This window comes from Rhinolophus ferrumequinum, chromosome 11 (assembly GCF_004115265.2).
Source record: "Rhinolophus ferrumequinum isolate MPI-CBG mRhiFer1 chromosome 11, mRhiFer1_v1.p, whole genome shotgun sequence".
Classification (NCBI taxonomy): domain Eukaryota; kingdom Metazoa; phylum Chordata; class Mammalia; order Chiroptera; family Rhinolophidae; genus Rhinolophus; species Rhinolophus ferrumequinum.
In genome coordinates this window covers 3,093,362-3,113,944 of record NC_046294.1, presented here as the reverse complement: position 1 = coordinate 3,113,944, position 20,583 = coordinate 3,093,362, and the positions used below count along the sequence as shown (strand labels likewise).

General features: G+C 56.2%; 2 protein-coding genes across 7 annotated transcripts; one reads left to right on the top strand and one right to left on the bottom strand.

Moving 5' to 3' along the window:
* Positions 1-1,348: 1,348 nt before the first annotated feature.
* On the top strand, positions 1,349-16,421 carry FADD (Fas associated via death domain). 2 transcript variants are annotated; one of them, XR_004424332.1, is made up of 3 exons: positions 1,349-2,006; positions 4,390-6,215; positions 15,826-16,421. XR_004424332.1 is itself a non-coding variant. In XM_033119945.1 (2 exons), exons 1-2 carry the CDS (start codon positions 1,721-1,723, stop codon positions 4,740-4,742), a joined length of 639 nt encoding a protein of 212 aa, XP_032975836.1. In that variant the 5' UTR covers positions 1,349-1,720; the 3' UTR covers positions 4,743-9,893. The 2 variants fall into 2 exon arrangements, 1 of the variants encoding a protein (XP_032975836.1); XM_033119945.1 differs by lacking the exon at positions 15,826-16,421 and having other exon boundaries at positions 4,390-9,893.
* On the bottom strand, positions 7,930-9,332 carry LOC117030150 (octapeptide-repeat protein T2-like). Of its 5 annotated transcripts, none has more exons than XM_033119940.1 (3): positions 8,959-9,332; positions 8,153-8,920; positions 8,000-8,118 (listed from the first exon to the last, which is right to left on the bottom strand). In XM_033119940.1, the coding sequence occupies exons 1-3, from the start codon at positions 9,302-9,304 to the stop codon at positions 8,021-8,023; spliced, it is 1,212 nt and encodes a 403-aa protein (XP_032975831.1). In that variant the 5' UTR covers positions 9,305-9,332; the 3' UTR covers positions 8,000-8,020. The 5 variants fall into 5 exon arrangements, with proteins under 5 accessions (XP_032975834.1, XP_032975831.1, XP_032975830.1 ...); XM_033119941.1 differs by having other exon boundaries at positions 8,023-8,080; XM_033119943.1 differs by having other exon boundaries at positions 7,930-8,920; positions 8,959-9,034.
* Positions 16,422-20,583: the final 4,162 nt, after the last annotated feature.

Genomic DNA, 20,583 nt, shown 5'->3' with positions numbered 1-20,583 from the left:
CCTACTTGGGGTGATGAAAATGTTTAAAAATTAATTAATTGAGGGTTGTACAACCTTACGGGTATACTTTGTTCCCCCGAAAATGAGATGTAGCTGGACCATCAGCTCTAATGTGTCTTTTGGAACAAAAATTAATATAAGACCCGGTCTTATTTTAATATAAGACCGGGTCTTATATAATATAATATCAGACAGGGTCTTATATTAATTTTTGCTCCAAAAGATGCATTAGAGCTGATGGTCCAGCTACGTCTTATTTTTGGGGGAACATGGTACTAAAAACCACTGAATTGTACACTTTAAAAGGGTGAGTTATATGGAATATGAATTATCTCTCAAATATATATATAATTTATGGGCCGGCCTGGTGGCTCAGGTGGTTAGAGCTCCATGCTCCTAACTCCGAAGGCTGCTGATTCAATTCCCACATGGCCCCGTGGGCTCTCAACAACAAGGTTGCCAGTTCGATTCCTCGACTCCCTCAAGGGATGGTGGGCCCCACCCCCTGCAACTAAGATTGAACACGGCACCTTGAGCTGAGCTGCCACTGAGCTCCCAGATGGCTCAGTTGGTTGGAGCGCGTCCTCTCAAACCACAAGGTTGCTGGTTCAACTCCCGCAAAGGATGGTGGGCTGCACCCCCTGCAACTAGTAACGGCAACTGGACCTGGAGCTGAGCTGCGCCCTCCACAACTAAGACTGAAAGGACAACAACTTGACTTGGAAAAACAGGCCTGGAAGTACACACTGTTCCCCGATAAAGTCCTGTTTCCCTTCCCCAATAAAAAACATAAATAAATATATAATTTATATGTAATTGTTCAAAAAGTAACTCAGTTGGTTTCTCTCTCACTTCTCCAGGGGATCCATCTCAGGGGCAGAAAAGCTGGGTCCTTATGTGGCGCGTGAGGTCCCTCCTAATCTGCCCCCTCCCCCCCCCTTGTCTCCACACACCCCCATCCCCTATTCTCCTGGCCCTGGCTGTAAATAGACTGCCAGCACACTGCCCTTTATCTGTGTTTTGTAAGCTTGTGTACTGAAAACTAAGCTCTGGCAGGCCAGGACTTCCCCAATTTGTTCCCGAATTTGTCCTCAGCACCTACTGCCTGGTACACAGTAGGCGCTCAATAAATGCTAAAAAGCGTCCAAAGTATCAATGACTACAACTTTAAAAATCAAATAGTAAACATTAATACCTAAATAAAACTCTTTGAGTATTTTTTTTCCACCAACAGGTGTACTGGGGGCACTAAAGGACATGCATTATCACAAATGTTAATAATAAATGCATTTATTGTCGACATCCGTTCTGCAACATTCCACAGGAAACGCAAGCCCGCAGTCCCAGCCGGCGCTTAGGGATCTCGGGACCCCTCAAGGCCAGACGTTCCCACCACGACGGAGCGCAGGGCGCAGGCGCAGAGGCCGTTCCAGCCCCGTGCCGCCGGCCTGTCTGAGGCGCCCCCTGGCGGCGGCTCCGCGCCTCCCGGGCGGAAACGGCCACGGTCGGACTCGGAGCGCATGCGCGGGACCCGGAGTTGTCGCGAGATGCCGGAAGAATGGGCCCCTGAGCGGACTTCCGGTAGTGGGGCCTAGGTCCGGGGCGGAGAAGGAGATACCCGAGGCTGTGGGGCCCGGGGCTCGGGCTGCTGAGCCGGCGGCGGGCCGGGGCGGGGGACGCGCGCGCAAGGTTTGGTCCGGGCCCCGCCGCGCGCTCCGCCATGGACCCGTTTCTGGTGCTGCTGCACTCGGTGTCGGCCGGCCTGTCGAGCAGCGAGCTCAGCAACCTCAAGTTTCTGTGCCAGCGTTGCGTGAGCAAGAGGAAGCTGGAGCGCGTGCAGAGCGGCCTGGACCTCTTCTCGGTGCTGCTCGAGCAGAACGAGCTGGACCCTCAGAACACCGAGCTGCTGCGCGAGCTGCTCGCCTCCCTGCGGCGCCAAGACCTGCTGCGCCTCCTGGACGCCTTCGACGCGGGCGCGACGAGCCGGGCCGCGCCCGAGGAACGAGGTGGGCGCGGCGCGGGGCCCGGAGTCGGGGACAGCACGGGGACGAGGGCCAGAGACTGGGGCAGGAGTCGGGGGGCGGGGGCCCAGGCAGGCAGAGCCTGTGTGCCGGGGAACAAACCTTGAGCAGGTTTCGTGGGCGTGGGTTTTCCCTAAACTACCCCGGGAGACAGGTGACCTGCCCACTTTGCAGACGGGAGACTCAAAACTCAGGAAAATGAACTCACCCTCGATTACAGAACACCGACCCCCCCCCAAAACTCAGTGTTTTCTCCACCACCCCACTCGCAACAAGTAAATTAGAAAACCCCTCTGGGTGGGGAAGAGTGGGCAGGAAGGTGGGGCAGAAGGTGGGTGTGCCAGCGCAACTGCTGGCACTTCCCTTGTGCCTCGGGGAGTGTACCCGGCCTGTGCCCTTCGCAGCACCGTCGGCCAATGGTGACAGCGAGAACGTTTCCGGGGGCTTGTGGCGGCGGGTCACTGTGCTGAGCACTTGACCTATTTTCTTTGCACAGTAACCCCGTTAGTTACATACTGTTGTCTGTTGTTATTTCCCTTTTGATGGTGAGAGGACTGTGGCCCAGAGGGACGTTAAGTGACGCGCGTAGTCAGTAACTAACGGAGCTCGGATTGAACCCCGGCCGGGTGGCCTTGGGGTGGGTGGTTTTAGCCACTAAACTGCCCCTGTCATCAAATCCACTCGGTACTGGCTTCCTACCCTCCTCTCAGGCCCCCCCGGCTTCCACCTGGCCTGTGGCTTGCAGAGGCTTCCAGGAGTAAAAGGGAGACCTGACTACACACACCCAGCCACACCCCTGTGTTCTCAGAGCCTGGGGAGGGGGGTGGGAAGTGCTTTGGGGGCACCCTTCACAGGCTTCAGGCTGTGGCCTGGAAGTGGTCGTTCAGTCACTGAACCAGAGAGGATATAAACGTGACACCACAGGTACCACTCCACAGGGTGTTTCTTGGTGGCAAGCTGGACAGCGCAGCTCTGCCTGAAAGCAGACACACACACACACACACACACACACCCGTGCTAGACAAACTATAGACGGAACATAGGAAAATCACATTTTCAAGGCTATTCACTGGGGGAGAATGCTGATGTAAAAATATACTTTTAAAAGGCAGTCCACAAATTATAAATAGCAGTTTAGATGTGTGTGTGTCTGTGCGTGTTTTTATTTATGTAGTTACTGTATGTTGGAGGAAAGTACACCGGAAGGTGAACAGCAGGTGTGTGGGGGTTGATAAGGAGCCATGTGTGTCACTCTTTTACAGAAGACAGTTTCACATTGTGGTTAGAAGGGCTCTGGCATCAGACTGTCAGGGTTTCGCATCCTGGTCTGCCATTGCCCTGGTCTGCTGTATGCCTCGGTTTCCTCACCTGTGCCAATGGTCATAATAACAAATGACCATCTCACAGGGCTGGCGGGGATGGCACCCAGGCTGGCATGTGTCTCGGGGGTTTGTAGCTGGAGATACACATTTGCAGGAGACCTCCAAGCAGCGTTTGTCCTTTCTCCTCTTCGCATTCCAGAAACAGCTTTTCATGGTCTGGAGTGCCCAGATCGCTCATCTCAGTGGTGATTTCAGCAGATGAGGACATGGTAGCCAGGGGCCAACGACTGCTGGTCAGTCAGGGCAGCTTCCAAAATAAGGATCGGGGGTTGTGTGAGCTTCCTGGGCTGCCATCCACAGACTTGGAGGCTTAAAGCAATGGAAGTTGATTGACTGTTCTGGAACCACCTTCAGAAATCCAGGTATCACAGGGCCACGCTCCTTCCGGAGGCTCTTCTGGCTTCTGGGGTGCCAGGAGTTCCTGGGCTGTGGTCAAACCCCTCCATCTCTGCCTCCATGGTCACATGGCCTCTCTGTGAGTGTCTGTCTCCTAAGGACACTTGTCACTAGATTCGGGGCCCTCTGGATAATCCAGAATGATCTCATCTGCAGATCCTCAGCTTACTCACAGCTTCAAAGACCCTTTTCTAAGTAACTTAACATTCACGGTCCAGGGATTCGGCATGGACGCATCCTTTTAGTGACCACCATTCAGGATGGCATGGGGAGCAACCCGTGTCCTTCTGGCAACTTCCAGCCCGTCCCTCAGCCCCCATTACAGCCCTCCGCAGCCGTCAGTCTTCAGCAGGCCCCAGCTCTTGGGTAGTGTTTTGGGCTGGGGTTGGCTGGGGTAGGATTAGAGGCCTCTCTTGATCCTTCTGTGCCCTCCCAGCCCCTCTGCTACGGGTGATTTCAGCCTCTGCAAGAGGACCTCTGTGTACGCAGCACTTGGGTCAGCACTGAGAAGCCCGTCGGAGAATATGGGGGTACCTGGCTCCTAGAGAGCCTCCAGACCTGGTAAATCATTTTGTTCTTTCCGTCCCTAGACCTGCGAGCAGCATTTGACATCGTCTCTGAACATGTGGGGAAGGACTGGAGAAAGCTGGCTCGTAAGCTCCAAGTGTCAGACAGCAAGATCGATGCCATCGAGGTGAAGTATCCCCGAAACCTGACAGAACAGGTGAGGGAGTCGCTGCGAGTCTGGAAGAACGCCCAGCGGGCGGACGCGACGGTGTCACACCTGGTGGCAGTGCTCAGGGCGTGCCAGCTGAACCTGGTGGCAGACCTCGTGGAGGAGGGTCAGCAGGCCCGGGCCCTCCAGAGCAACGGGGACACTGGGAGCGGCAGTCTGTCCCAGATGTCATGGGCCTCAGACGCGCCCTCCTCGACAGCCTTCTGATGACCCGGCTGCTCTCCTGGGGGACCGAGGGCATCGGCGCAGTCGGAATGTTGGTTCCGTCCCCTGAGGTCGACCGGGTGCCTTCTGGTGCCAGTCCTTTGTGAGCCTGGGGGAGGGACCCCAGCGCTCGGCCAGACTGACTTCTCCGTGAAAGCTGGCACGTAGGCAGCAACTGTCCGTGCCAGGCGGGGCTTGGGCATCCTGCACATGCCTCTGTTCATTCCTCCTGGTGACCTCTGTCAGGATGGTCGTGTCCCCATTAAACGAGTTCCTACAGGAGGACGTTTCAGAACCATGTCAGCACGCAGAAGGAGTCTGTGAAAATTAGCAGTTCTTACCATTACGATTCTACAGGGGAGGAAAAGAGCACAGTTAAGGAGCTGGAGGAAAAGTGGGATACAAATAGCAGAGCTGGGTTTGGAAGCAAACGCTCTCTGGCCCCAGAGCCCACACTGGGTCGTTCTGCCACCCCCACAGTTGGCCAGAGGCCGCAGTTGGCCAAGGCACATGGCGCAGGGTGAGAAGCGCCCTGACCTGGCCTTGGGGGCCTGCCACGCCCGTGCCCCAGCCCCTGGCCTCGGTGAGTTAGGTCTCCTCCAAGGTAATGCCTGTAAAATGCTCCGAAGTGCCCTCTGGAAGTGTCAGTTGCTGAAAGTGTTATAATTCCTGTGATTCCACAGTTTGTTCCCATTTTGTATCAAACTCTCTGTTTGATGGCAGACTTGGCACGGGAGCTAAATCCTATAATTTGAAAACGCAGCCTTCCTTCCAGCTTCTAAGGTAACCTTGGCAAAGCAAATGCCTCTCCAGCACAACCCTCCATATTACAGAATTTTGCATTCCCGTCGATGGTTCCAGTGCACATGTTCCCGAAAGTCCCCTGGCAGATGATTTCAGTCTCTGGTGCAGCATATCACGGGTGGCGGGGTTTCCTGCCCGCTGCAGTGACTTCCAGCGGGGGAGGTGACCTCAGCACACCCGTCTGCCAGGGCAGCTTGTGCCGGCTTGGGCCGTGGCCACCAAGAAGCAGGGAACCAAGTGGCTGCCCTTTTCCCGGCCTTCCAGCTGTGGCCTTGGGAAAGCCACATGTGCTGGGATGTCCTGCCACACTGCCTTGACCTTGGGTTGCTCAGATTCTAGCAGCACTGTCCCCTCGAAGCCATGGAGCCGGCCTTTGAGCCCCGCCGCACCTTCGCAGATAAACTTCCTGATGCTGGGAACTGCTGGGAGCCGGGGCCGTGGCAGCACACGGGACAGAGGTGGCACTGTCCTGGAGACCCCAAAAGCCTGGCTGGGAGCACAGTTAACTGGTTCATCACAGGTTCGAGGCGGTGCCAAGCCCCTGGGCCGCTGTCAGGCCCGATGCTGTGGCCCGATGCACTGCATGGCCCCGCCGGCCTGAAGCACCTGCTTCTTCAAGCCTCGGGGCGGGACAGGTTCTGTGGATGACACACTTCCCCACCATCGATAAACGTGAGTGGCTTGGTGGATGGGTCGCTTCGGGAAGTAGGTCTTCTGGGAAACGTCCATATTTTTTGAGCAGAGGCAGAATTCAGAGGTCTGCCATTCCCTTATGGTTTATGGCAAAAGCTGCTAAACTGGGACGACCTAACATCCTGATAGCACCCTACCTCCCCCTGCGTGCTGGGCATAGCTGGAGAGACCCCCGACCCTCCAGCACACCAGGTGCTCTGACAGGCTTTGACAACACTGTGCCCGGAATTAGCCGGGCCTCGGTCCCCAGCTGTGCCTGCTCACCCTGCACCCCGTCACTCTCCCATGTGCGGTGAGGCATGGCCTGCCCGGGCACTGCCATCCCAGGACTTGCAGAGAGCAGCTGCTGTCGTGTGCTGAGGGGGAGGAGCTGGGACCTGGGAGCAGCCTCCTGTGACCGTGACCCTCTGTGTGACCTCATCTCACCGGCACAAGCCTAGACCTTGCGTCACAAGACCCAGGAGAGGAGACGAGTGAGGAAGTGCCCCCATCCTGTGCTGGGCCCAGCAGGTGTCTACTTCCAGGGCCCGGAGGGAGTGAGGAGTGCCACCACCTTAAAGCTGGAGTGTGGGGTCAACTCGCAGGAGAAACTGTCCCCAGGAGGTGGGGGTCAGAGATGGGGGTCGGAGCCGGATAGCCGCATCCACCTGTCCAGGATCCTGGCCTCTGGAGGCAGTGCCCCCAGCCTTGTGAAACAAGGGAACGCATATTAAATGTGCACATAGGGTGACCAACAGCCCAAATGCTTTATGGGCACTAGACGTGGAAGTACACACAGCGAGCGTTTGAGAACGATCACTTTCTTACGGCGGTTACTATTTATACTCTCTGCACTTTCCACAGCTTCTGTAATGGGGTGTTTTGTAACCTGGACTGTTTCGCGGGGAGTGTCCCTAGAACAGTGGAGCACGTGGCTTTCGAGTCTGACCTGGGTTCGAGTCTTGGGCCGCTCCCTGTGGCTCTGCCACCTTGCACAGGGGCCGTTATAAGTGTGTGCCCAAATCTGTGGTAACTGGCTTCTCAGGTCCCTTAACAGCAAGCAGTGAAATGCCACCCAAGGTCCGTCAGAAGGCTGCTCTCTGTGGCCTCAGCGCGCTTGAGCCTGTGGTCCTGAGATGTCCGTTCCTCCCCTCACCTCTGAACTGCCCTGCACACAGCATTTCCCTACCACTGCTTCCAGGCGGTGTTCTGGAGCTTTTCATAACCTCTCCTGGGACGGATACGGTGGACATATAACGGGCGCTGAGCCCCGAGGACGGGATCAATTAACCAGCCCTCAGTAGGGGCTGCTCTAAGTTGTGGCCAAGAATCTCATAGCAACTTGACAGGAAATCCTTGTTCCTTTTTGTTTTTTGTTTGTTTTGCAATCGTAAAATTTATGTTTCTGGTAAAGGTGCAGACAAGTCACGTGATTTACTTGAAAAGTAGAATTAAGGGCGCATTTTGCTTTTAATCCCTTTTCCTTTGAGAAGGAGTGTTTTGCAGATTTCGGGCCAATAAAGAGGAATTTGATGAAGTGTTTCCTGGACCAAAGGGTCAACCCCCCTGCCTTCTGCCCCCCACAAGTTACCCAGTTTCACCCCCCGCCCCACGCTATCCAGCCCCGCTGCCTGGACATGTGCACACGGGGCTCTGGCGGTCACCCACCTGCAGGGTCGCTGAGCACTGGGGGCGTGGGGTCACGGCGGGTCCTCTCCATCCCATGCTCTCCCGCTCACTCACCATTCTGCACCCACTGCCTCTTCCTCCCGAGCACCCCCACCACTACCACCCCCCAGTCTGCACTAGCTGAGGTTGCAGGTTGCCAAGCCCATTGTACACACGTTTGTTCTGTCTTGTTCAACCTCGGGGCCTTGGACGCCTCCTGACCTTTCTCTTTGACCTCGGGGCCTTGGACACCTGACCTTTCTCTTGACCTCGGGGCCTTGGACGCCTCCTGACCTTTCTCTTTGACCTCGGGGCCTTGGACGCCTCCTGACCTTTCTCTTTGACCTCGGGGCCTTGGACGCCTCCTGACCTTTCTCTTTGACCTCGGGGCCTTGGACGCCTCCTGACCTTTCTCTTTGACCTCGGGGCCTTGGACGCCTCCTGACCTTTCTCTTTGACCTCGGGGCCTTGGACGCCTCCTGACCTTTCTCTTTGACCTCGGGACCTTGGACGCCTCCTGACCTTTCTCTTTGACCTCGGGGCCTTGGACGCCTCCTGACCTTTCTCTTTGACCTCGGGGCCTTGGACGCCTCCTGACCTTTCTCTTTGACCTCGGGGCCTTGGACGCCTCCTGACCTTTCTCTTTGACCTCGGGGCCTTGGACGCCTCCTGACCTTTCTCTTTGACCTCGGGACCTTGGACGCCTCCTGACCTTTCTCTTTGACCTCGGGGCCTTGGACGCCTCCTGACCTTTCTCTTTGACCTCGGGGCCTTGGACGCCTCCTGACCTTTCTCTTTGACCTCGGGGCCTTGGACGCCTCCTGACCTTTCTCTTTGACCTCGGGGCCTTGGACGCCTCCTGACCTTTCTCTTTGACCTCGGGGCCTTGGACGCCTCCTGACCTTTCTCTTTGACCTCGGGACCTTGGACGCCTCCTGACCTTTCTCTTTGACCTCGGGGCCTTGGACGCCTCCTGACCTTTCTCTTTGACCTCGGGGCCTTGGACGCCTCCTGACCTTTCTCTTTGACCTCGGGGCCTTGGACGCCTCCTGACCTTTCTCTTTGACCTTGGGGCCTTGGACACCTCTTGACCTTTCTCTGCATGAAATTCTCTCCCGGTTTTCCTCCCCGCCCGCCCGGCCACTCCGGCACAGCCTCTGCCAGCACCCGTCCACATCCCTCCTCTCTGAGCCACCAGGGAGCACAGGTCCTCGGCCCCCTCTCTCAGGTCCCTGGAGCCTCTCACGTCGCCCCACGGCACCCAGACCCATATTGTCAGCACTGAGGGGCAACACATTTTGCCTCGCAAGGAAACAAGCTCGCAGGTTCTGGGGTTGGGACGTGGGCACCGTGGGGGGCAGGCCTCCCTGCCCAGTTCCCTGCCTGGCCCCTCCTGCCTGGGGCTGGGGCTGCTCTCCCATAGGTGACCTCACAGCATGTCTCCTTCCCCTCCCCCGCAGTGAGCCTCACCCCCTCCCTTCAGCCCTACTCTTCCCTGCCCCTCCCACCCCCGCTAACCCATCCCCCATCTGCAGACCGCTACTGGATTCTTAGAAAGCACAAGCTCTATATGTTTTGGGGGGTTGTGTTTTTATTTCCAGCATAACTAGTCTGAATTGTCTTGCTGACTGCTTTCTAACCGTGGGATCACTGTGTGCCTTGCGTCTGGAACCGGCCAGGCGAGCGTGCGGGGTCGCGTGTGCTTCTGTGAAAATGGCCTGTCACCGTCCATCTGCTAGTACAAAGGAAGAACGTGTCTTCTACAGGAAAATTTGCAGTTGAAACCCGTTTTCATCAAAGAAGCTCTCAGTTTTTAAGTCTGACTAAAGACACTGTGGCAAGAGTCACACGTGTATTCCAACCACGTTAATTGTCACCAAGGAACAGAGGCCTATTTAGTGTGTGAATGGGGTCATCGTGGAGTGACAGCCACGTGACGTGGGTACAGCTTTCCTGGGAAGGGTTGAATGGAAAAATGTGGGCCGTTTGAGTCACCCCAGGCTCCAGGCGGGTTCACGGCCTCCCAACCTCCCAAACCTGCCTGATGACAGTGTAGACACGTGACGTCGTCATCACGTTCGATGGGACAGAGCTCTTGTGTGGGGAGGTGAGCGGTTCTGGGGATGGGTGGTGCTGGTGGTCACACGACACTGAACGTGCTCAGTGACATGAAAATGGTAAAAAGGGTAAAGCTTACATGTGTCTTACCTCCATTAAAAAACCGCATTTCACACTAAACCGTTTGATTACGTTATTAATCTAAGTCGTATCCATTTCGCAGGAGTAGCTCCCTCATTTGTACGTTTACTGATGTTTTACAGTTTACGAGGCCTAAAAGCATAAGCTTATGTCTGGCCTCACGCTTGTGTGTGTGCAAGTAACGCAAGTAAAGCTTTGCTCGTCACTGGGACTCTGGGGCAGTGTGACTCTCCCGGGGGATCTCTGGCTGGAGAGACCGGGTTCCCAGGGCACCCAGGCCCCTCAGGGTCAGCCCCGACCCGCAACCCTGGAGGGGTGCCCAGCAGCCTGCCCCAGCGGCTTCTCAGCCCTCCACCCCAGTCTGGGGGCAGCCTTGCCCGACCCCCCTACCCCACTACCCGTAGCAGCACCCCCACTGCCCCCGCAGGCTCACGCCCTAAGGGCCCCCAGCCCTGGCTTCCTCGTTTTTGTTTTAAACTTTGATTTATTTAAGTGTGTTTTTCCAGGCCTCATCAGCTCCAAGTCAAGTAGCTGGTTCAGTCTAGTTGGGGGTGCAGCTCACAGTGGTCCCCCCAACCCCCACCCCCCGGCTTCCTCTTTACTGCTGCTTCTAGCACTGTCCATCCAGCGGCTTTGGGAGTCCGGGCTAACTGTGGGTTTGCTGAGCGAATGAATGAATAAACTGCAACAATAAGGGCCGGGCCCAGGGCTCCCGTGGGGACCGGAGTTACCTGCAGGCAAGAAAGTTTGTCACCTGAGGGGTTTGGATTCCCCAGTGGGCTTCGCTTTCCCTGGGCTCGAGCCACTCAGGCTGTGGAGTTTGTGCCAGGGTGGGTGTGGCAGGCCATCCCGATACCCAGTGCCCCCAAGCCAGAGTGCCCTGCGGTGACCGGGACACAGCCCCTGGTCCCAGCAGGTCAGCCAGAGAGGCGCCCCCAGCCACAGGTCTCCGTGGGTCACCCTCCCCGGCCAGGGTCGATACCCTGTGCAAAGGGCACACCTCTTAGCTCTGGTGCTCTGAGCTGTTGTACACCCGCCGGTGCTTTCATTCAGTAGATTCTTAGCAAAGCGCTCATCTGGGGCGGCCCACTTCACCTCCTCTGGCTGGGGGACCCCACAATGGAGCCTCTCCACAACCTCCCTTTCTCACCTGATAGGACCCTCCCTCTCCCAGGGTTGCTGAGAGCTTCAGGGAGATGTGTGGTGTCTTGAGAGTGGCACGCGGTAAAGTCACTAAATGTCATTGTTTATTCGTAAGTCACTGCGTGTTTTCTATGACTTGCCTTTACACCTGTACAGCTTGCCTGGGTATAAACGCTCAGATCACGTGAGAGTTCCCCGAGACTTTCTGAGGCCCTGGGTGTCGCCAGGGGAACCAGCCCCGGACCTCTCACGTGGGCGCGTGTGACCCAGGCTGCCCACCCAGTCCTGTTGGCACGAAATGGGACTTCTGTCATCTGCCCCCACTGATGGTGTCTGTAGCCCAGGTCACAAACCAAAGACCATGGGGGCAAAAATCAGTGTATGTGGATTGACAAGACTGGGAGTCCAACTCATCCTTTCCAGCACAGATCCAAGCGCGGGTGGCCAAGAAAGGGGATCCTGTAGTGACAGGGTAACAGTAGGCAGATTTAACAGGTACAGTGAACAGTGCCACTGAGGGCGTGGCATCCCAGGGGGCTGGCTCTGGAGCCGACCGCCCAGGTTCAAATCCCAGCTCTGCCACTTGGCAGCTACGTGCCGTTGGCACAGGAACTCGTCTGCAAATGGATTCTTCTGGCCCCCACCTCCAAGGTGCCATGAGGATTCTGTGACCTGCTCATAGAGCAGACGGTGAGGACACGAGTGAAGACGCGTCCGCCTCTTGTTCCTGGCACTATCTCACGTTCACAGTGACAATTGTGTAGCCGACAGCAAAGCCCAGCGATGACCATCGTGAGTGGCTGAATCGACTCCGTCTGCCTCCAGGCTCCCTGTCACTGAGCCAACACGTACCTGAGAGACTTGTCCTCGAGCGGAGGCACCTGCCCAGCCTCTGCCTCCCGGCAGCTCAGAGTTGGCCCAGGACCTGACGGGGCATTGAGTCACACGCTGGTGACACAAGCAAGTCCATTGCATGGGCTAGAGCAGCACAGCAGAGGTCTCGTGGCTTTTGGTGGCACTGCCCGCTTGAAGGTTCGCTGGAGCCCCTGCGCACGAGTCCTGGGGCACTTGTCCCCCTGAGGCCCACAAGCCACCCGCCGTCTTTGAACAGCTTGCTTTGCTGCGCCAACCACACCAACCTTGGCTGCAGTTTGTTTTCTTTGTTTTGCAGCTGGAAACTGTCATGACTGTGATTTTGTCCCAGGAGCAAGGGGAGGGCCCTGAGAGGTCCAGGCAGAGAGTGGAGGCTGACATCAGACTGGCATCCCCCAGGTGCTGCTCAGGCTGAGGTGGACGGACTAGTGGGCGGGGTGCAAACGGGCTGGGGGAGAGGGTAGGGGACGGTGGCGGCCTGCTTGGGATGGTGTGTGGTGATGCTGGGAATAGCAGGAATAGATTCCAGCGTATTTGGGGCCTGACCTGCGCGTGGGCCAGAGAGAGGGGTCAATGCTGGGAGGTGCCAGGGGTGGGGGTGGCACCCTGAGAAGGGGACCCAACAGCTGGGTGTGGGCAGGGGCAGCCCACAGAGGGATGCTCAGTTCTGATGACCGTGAATGGGGGACCCTCGGCGTCCGTGGAAGGTGTCCAGTGGGCAAGGAGGTGTGTCCACGGGACTGGAGTGATAACAGAGTGGGTGCCAGCTGGCCAGGGGAAAAATCAGAGCACCTTGACCCCAAGGAAGAAGTCTCTGGAAACGTGTTCAAACTGCAGAAGCCCAGGCCCCGCCCCCAGAGAGTGTGAGTCAGTCCTGGGTCGAGCCCTGGCATTGCCCCACCCCTGCCCGCCCGGGGCAGGATGACTCTTCCAACTGTTAAGTGTCACTAATTGCGCGTTCCTCCCAACCTAATTGCTTAGGACAGGCTGGGACCATCTTGACCGTCTTTCATGTGGACGTGGCAGAGTCTCCCAGTGGCCTCATGGCGTTCTGGCCCCCAGATGACAATCCAGCCACACACACACACAGGCTGCAAACTCAGAGCTTAGGGGACAGGGAGGGTGTGTCCCCAAGAAGGCGGGTAGTCACCGCCAGGCGAATGGAATGCCTGGATGCGATAGCTGAGCCCTAGATTTAAAACCCACCTTCCTCCAGGCTGGGAGTGACTTTTGGTGTTTTGGGGTTTTGTTTCTGTTTTCAGGTTAATCTAAGAGGCTCTGCCATCCAGTTTGTAAAATAAACGGAGAGGGGGTGATTGACCTTCCTCGTTCCCTGTCTGGGCTCTGGAAGGCGGGCGCAGTGCCTCCTGAGGAGGACGGCCTGGGGCTATGAGTGACACCCCGAGTCCCCCCTGCAGCTGGGCTCCGAGTCCTTAGGGCCCTGTGCACCCAGTGCCGGGACCCGTTCTGAGGGAGGGACGCCTCGCTCGTAAGCACTCACTGCTTACTGGTATCGAACGCCCCCAACTCTGTATTTCCTGAGTAAAGTTGGGGGTGCCCCACCTTCCCCTGGGGCTGCCATGGGACAAGGCCAATGCAAAACGTGAGCCCCACCAAAATTAGTTGCTGCTTTATTATTATCCTGGGATAATAACTGCCGTAGGCATTCGGGAGGAAGGCACTGGGGATGAATAAAATGGGTACGTGGCATTCAGGAGTTCAGGTCTCACTGGAGATTGAGAAACAATTACAAGAGAAGGGACTGAGAGCTGAAGTGGTTTGTCAAGTCACAAGGTGGCGCTAGGACTGGAACCCAAGCTTCATGACTACAGGGCCCATGTATTTTCCAGGACACCTAATTGTGTTTCAGAGAAGGGGCCTTTTGAATTGGGTTTCATAGGGTAAGTAGGAGTTCACCAGGTGGCAAATAGTTCAGACACAGAAAACAGCAAGTGCAAAGGCCAGGAGGCATAAAATTAGAGGGCTCGTTCGGGAGGCAGGAAGCAGATTAGTGGGGCTGGTTCCGGGCAGGTTCAGGAGAATGTTTGCAGCCTGAAGGTAAAGGAAAGGCCTGGATTTTTATCTTCTAGACACAAAGGCCCAGCACCATATTTTAAACAGGACGATGACGTGATTAAGTGTGTGGGTCATTTTATTCGAGATCTCATGAATGGACTCATTCATTGGAAAATGAGGAAACAAAACAAGGGTTGTGCTTTAACGTTGGGGCTCAGTTAAGAGGGACAACAGGGAGTCGTACATGTTACCCCTTAGGAAGACTGTGGTGTTTGATAAGGCATACAGAAGCCTCATTTTTGTCCAAGTGCTTTGTGTTAGCCTCCCAGGAACCTTGAACTGTAGTTAAGGGAGGTTGTTCTCCCCTTTGGACAGGTGAGAACAGACAGGGGCCGAGGGGTTCGGTGACTGGCCGGGGGCTTCGCAGTAGAAGGTGGAAGAATGAAGTCTTCCGTCACTGCCAGACTGAGCGCTGGCCGACCCTGCAGAATCTTCTAGTCCTAGACAGGCACAGCGGGCCCAGAAAGTGGCCCAGCTCGGTGTGGGGAGAAGCCCATCCCAGCCCGCGTGCGTCCTGTCCAGGGTCTCCCCAGGAAGGCCGCCCCACGGACATTGTCCCATGTCACCGCAGGCAGGCAGTCCCAGGTAGCATATGGGTGGCTAGGCGTCTCCTGTGCTGGGTGGCCAGCACAGGAGCAACCCCAAGAGCTAAAATAAGGCTTGTGTGTGCTCCAAAAATACTCTGCTGAAAGCATTGGCTGCTGCTGGAAATAAACCCGGCTGCTGGCTTCCCGCCCAGAGAAGTCGGGGTGGAGCACAGAGAGCCACACTTCCGGTCCCCACACCCTTTTATTTTGGGAAAATCAAACGCCCCACCACCACCACCACCACCAGGGCTCCCTGCCGAGGGAGGCGTGGTACTGTCCCATGAGACGCTTGCTGGAGAACGTTTGGGCACAGAAGCAGGAGAACGAGCTCCCGTGCGTTCGTTCACTCACTCGCTCACCAGCACATGGGTCGGGGGAAACTTCCTGGGCCTGCACTGCACTGGGCCTCGGGGCACAGCCCTGGGGACGGCCCCAGAGGTGCAGGAAGCAACCGGACTTCGTGTGGATCTGCTCCGCTGTTTACAAGCCGGACACCATGGGGGACAGCTTCCTCTCACTGTACAATGGGGACAGATGGTGACAGGTTTACCGCGCTGGGAGGATGCGCTGAGGTCAGTGGTGGCCCCATGAGCCCTCACCCCGCGGACCGCCCCAATCGGTGCTTTGTTCACTCACTCAGGATCACCTGTGGGCTTTGCTCAGCAGACCCTGTGACCTTTGCGTCCTTCTCAGCGGGCAGGTAGCCTGCCTTCTTCCCCCTCGGCCCCCCGCTTCGGGCCTCCCAGCTCCCCTGCCTGGCTCAGACCCTTTCTGTCCCTTCTGGAACCAGCACTGACGTCCTCCGGGGCTCCTGCCTCCCTCCGATCTCTCTCGCTCCAGGCCCCTCTCCGCACCTGGGCCTGAGAGCTCATCCTAAAAATGAAACCTATCCCCGCCCTGCTGCTTCCGTTACACACCTCTTTTGTTTTTCTGCATTCACAGCTCACTTCCGGAATCAGTGGGCCCAGGGCCAGCCTGGCTGCTTTTGCCTTAGCCATGTCCCACCTGTTCTTTTATTTCCTTAGCTTTGTCTTTAGTGACTCTCTTTCCTTACTTTTAAATAGGAGACTGGATGTCTCCATCAGGAGAGGAAAGCAGCCTGAAGCAGACGTGGCTACAGTCCCCCCCAGTGCCTGTTCACACCTCGCTTTACATGACACCCCTAATTTTTGGCTGAGCGCGTGGCTGCCCAGAATCCAGGCTGTGCTTCCCAACCTCCCTTGAAGCCAGGGGTGGCCGTTGGATGAAGTTCTGTATGTGAGCACAAGTGGCATTTGGAACTTCCTAGAAGTATAAAGTGTGATAGCTGGAGCACTGGCAGCCATTTGGGACCATGACGAGCGGAGGAAGGCAACAAGATCAAAGGAGCCTGGATCCTGGAGCCTCTAGCAGCCCTGACAGGCTTCCCTCACAACTGCATTTGTGGGAGAGAAATAAGCTCTCTCGTGGAAGCCTCTGCTCTGGGGATTTCACAGGCTTCCCACGAACCGAATACTGACTGAAACAGTATCACTCGGAGTAAGCAGAAGGCGGCTGTAACGACGAATGCGGTGAAAAAGTAATTTTCTGAGACTATTGATCAATTGCCTGCCCTTCAAGGCTCTGAACCTGAAAGCTGCTCTTTTTGTTAAGAGAAATGGCCAACAACAACAACAAAAACCCACCACCCATGAGGCATCGTTAGCCTGAGGCTGAATCTCAGTTTGTTCAGGACTGATGGATATTGAAAAGGGAAGGACCTCCTCACCACGTCACTCAGCACTGTGTGGTGCCAAGACCCAAAGTCATCGGGAAGGACACACCCCACAGGCTGGAAGCACAGCGCTGGGGGACAAAGCCTGCTCCCCAGCACCCTGTGGGGCGGCTCCACTGCTAGCCTGCAACCAGCTTTCCGTCTGCTGTCCCCCGTGCCCAGCAGCTCAGCCCCACCAAGGGGCCCAGCGGCGAGCAGCAGACGGTGTTCTTTCCGCGAGCCTGGAGGTGACAAAGGAGCAGTCGGTGAGGAAGGCCAGGTGGAGCCAGCCGCACACATCCCAGCTGAGGCTTCGAGGCCGTGGCTCTGCCTCTGCAGCACCCAGTCTCCCCGGCTTCAACATCAGCTTCCTGCCTTGCCCTGGCCTCCTGCCTTCCCAGCTCTGAGAAGACCACAGCGGCCCTTCTCCTCTGCCCGGCTGGCCAGTGCCTGCTCCTCAGCCTGGCGTCCAGGCCTGGATGCCAACATCAGCTCCCACGCTCTCTGACACAGTCCTCCACACTGGCCAGATTCATCCCGTCCCCAGAACATGCCGTGACTTTCCTGTCCCTGAACCTCGTGGGCCATCCCCCTCCGGCCCACCCATGCCTGCCCTCCTCACCCCACTCCTGCTCCGTGGTTGACAGGGCAGGTTGTGGTGGAAGGAGCCTGACTACGCACGCTGACGCCCTGACTGCGAGACGTTGGGCGTGTTCCTAAACTCTGAGCTTCAGTTTCTTCACGGGTAAAATAGTTCAGTACGTTTTTCTGAGCTCCTGCTATGTCTACAATAGTCTGGGGTTTCAGCAGTGGGGAAAGCATATTATTTTTTTTTTTTTTTTACTGTCTACACTTTTGTACCCTTTTAAATGCTGTATCAAATGCAAGTGTTGCTTATTTAATTTTGTTGTTGTTAAAATAATACTAACCAATGAACCGAGACTTAGAAAAGGGGAAGATATCTCAGTCCAAGGGCTGCCAGGAGGCTGAAGGGAGGTAACAAATGGAGAATGCCAGGTCTGGGGCCCAGCAAGGAGGAAGCGCTCGTTAAATTGCAGCTATCACCGAAATGCTACCCCCTCAGCTGCTCAAATAAGCCTCCTTCAGTTAAACCTGACCCCCACCTCCTCATGGCACTTGCTTGTACTATTTCATCCAGCCACCCAGCTGTCCATCCATCATCATCCATCATCCATCCATCCAGTCATCCAGTCATCCACACATCCACACCTCTACCCTTCCACTTATCCACCCACCCATCTATCCATTCATCTATCCATCTATCCACCCACCATCCGTCTGTCCATCTGTCATCCAGCCAGCCAGCCATCATCCATGCATCCACCACCATCGACCCATCCATCCACATATCCAGCCCCAATACAGACATCCACTCACCAGTTCTTTCTCGCACACCCACAATGTGCCAGCTCCTCTGCCAGGTGGGTAGGAGGTAATGACGATACCGTCCCAGTCCTTCCTGTCGTGGAGACAACTGGCAGGTGGGGGACAGATGCCATCAGAAAGGACTGACTACAGCATCCGAGCTTTGGTGGATCATGTACAGAAGAAATGTGCACCCCAGAGCTCATGGTGCGGGCATGTGACTTGCAGAAAAGAGGCGTCTTAAGTTGAGACCTGAAGGCCGAAGACGCAGGTGAAGGTGGGAAGGACGTTCCCTGTAAAGGAGAAGAGGTGGGAAGGGAAGTGGATGGAATGCAGATGGAGCGTTAACCGTGATGTGGAGAGAAAAGCGGCCTGAAGGGCTAACAAAGCACCTCGCAGGCCACTGAAGGAATTTGAACTTTGTCCCAAGAACAGGCTGGCCATGGTAAGTTTCTGGTTTTGGAGAGATCAGTCTGGCTGCAGTGTGGACGATGGCTTGGAGTGGGTGGGAGGTGAGGGTGAGCAGGAATGGTGCAAGGAAGCCAGCTGGAAAGCTGGAGCAGAGAGGACCTAGGCGGGAGAGGGTGGTGGAGTCGGGCCGTACGCGGGCAGTGGGCCCAGGAGGATGAGTGGATCAGAAGATTCCACCCCCAACTTTTCATTAGAAAGCTCTCCACCCTGCCCAAAAGTTGAAGGAATGGCTGGTGAACACTGAGTCCACCTTGGTTCAACAGTCATTAAGTATTTCCCCTTTTGTTTTCTCTCATTAGATGGACAGTAAGTGTGGGGACAGAGCCCCAAAAAGCAGTTTCCAGGCTCTCGGCCTCAAATAGAAAGGTGCTGGCTCAGGTAGTAAATGGCCATCGACTGTGATCAAATGGCCATCAGCTGTGGCTAGTTGGCCGTCAGCTGTAACCAGTGAGCCATTAGCCATGAATATAACTGCCGTGGCTAGGCTAGCAAAAAAAGGGGGGAGCTGGCAAGAAGATGGTGGCTAAGTCTGCAAGCGGCGCAGTGAGGGTTGAGAATTGTGTTGCTCCTGGTTCCTGTGTCTCCAACCCAGCCACCAGCGAGAGTATAGTGGTGTGACTCCCCTACCTATGGCTCCATGGGGGTTCCTTTTTGGCCTCACCATGTCCTGCATTCTTATGTGGGGAGCGGAACCAGAGACCCCGCAGGCTGCCCTGCGTGACACATGGCGCAGCGAGCAGGGTCCCCCGCACGACAGTAAGACAGACAGGTTTCCCTTTTCTGAACCATTTGAAAGTAAGTTGCAGACACGGAGACGCTTTGTCCCCGAGCCCTTCCACTGCAGCTCCCTGAATAAAGACAGTTCCCTCCTTAAGCACAAGTTCAGCAGCCTCGGCGTCGGCTGCGCCATCTGCGTTCAGGTTTCCCCCGTTATTCCAGGAATGCCTTTCATAGCTGGGTTTTGTTTGTGCGGGCAGCCAAGGTCCCATCAAGTTTGCAGGGCCTCCCTCGGTTGCATCTGTTCAGTGTCCAGAAACAAGTGAGAAGGTGGAATGCTCCAAGATGGCTGAGTCAATTGGGTGGCAGGGTGGGGTCGGGGAGGATCCCAGGTGACCGCTGGGCTCTGACTTGGGCAGCCAGGGGTGCAGTCCCCCAGCTGAGGGGTCCCAGAGTGGGAACAGATCTCACGAGAGAGGAGCTGCCGGGCAGGCAGGTGAGAATACAGGTGTGAAGTTCAGGAGACAGGTCACGATGGGAGACATTGTCCTGGGGCTGCCATAACAAGTGACCACAAACTGGGTGTCTTAAACAACGGAAAGTTACTCTCCCCCAGTTCTGGAGACCAGAAGTCGGACAAGTGCAAGGAAAGAGTCGCGCCTGCCGCTTCCAGCTTTGGCAGTTTCCAGCAATCCTGGTGGTCTGTAGCTTGCAGCTGCGTCATTCGCCCCCTGCCTCTTTGGGGCCGTGGCCTCCCCCCTGGTGTCTTCACACGGTCCTCTTATAAGGACACCGGTCATTGGCTTTAGGCCCCACTCTCCTCCAGTGTGACTTCATTTTGCCTAATTCCATCTGCAGAGACCCCCACTTCCAAATGTGCTCACGTCCGGAGGTTCCATGTGGTCATGAATTTGGGACAACACAGTGCAACCTAGTTCGGGGGCCATCAGCTTCTAGATGGTAAGTGACACCCCAGGAAAGGATGAGCGTGCACAGGGGGTACAGATGGAGAGGAGACGAGGCCTCGGACAGAGCCCTAAGGAGTCCTAGTGCCTACGGGGTCTCCACAGGGCGAGGAGCCCTAAAACGGAGCCAGGGGGTTTGGTCACAGCTGGGAGGGCAGGAGGGCAGGGTCAGTGCTGTGGGACGTCAAGTAAGAGGGGTGCTGAGCTGGGGGAAAACCTAGACCGCACGGAATTTCGTTTGTAAATTTCACACACTGACCTCGGCGACATCTTTCAGGGAAGTGGAGTAAGTCATGGATTTTATGTATTAGTTTTGCTGAGGCTGTCAGCTCTTCCCATAGGACTGGAAGCCCCTCCAGGTTTGGGACACTCCCCTGAGTTTGTTCTCCGTGACACCTGCCACCCCCAGGACAGTGTCTGGCAGGTAGCGGACATTTGGTGCGTGAATGTGAAGGGAACGATGACTGGGGTCTGGCCTTCTGGCCAGGGCGGGCGTGGGATGTGTCCAAGGTCCCGAGTGTTGGAAAAGGGGCACCCCTTCTCGCTGTTCA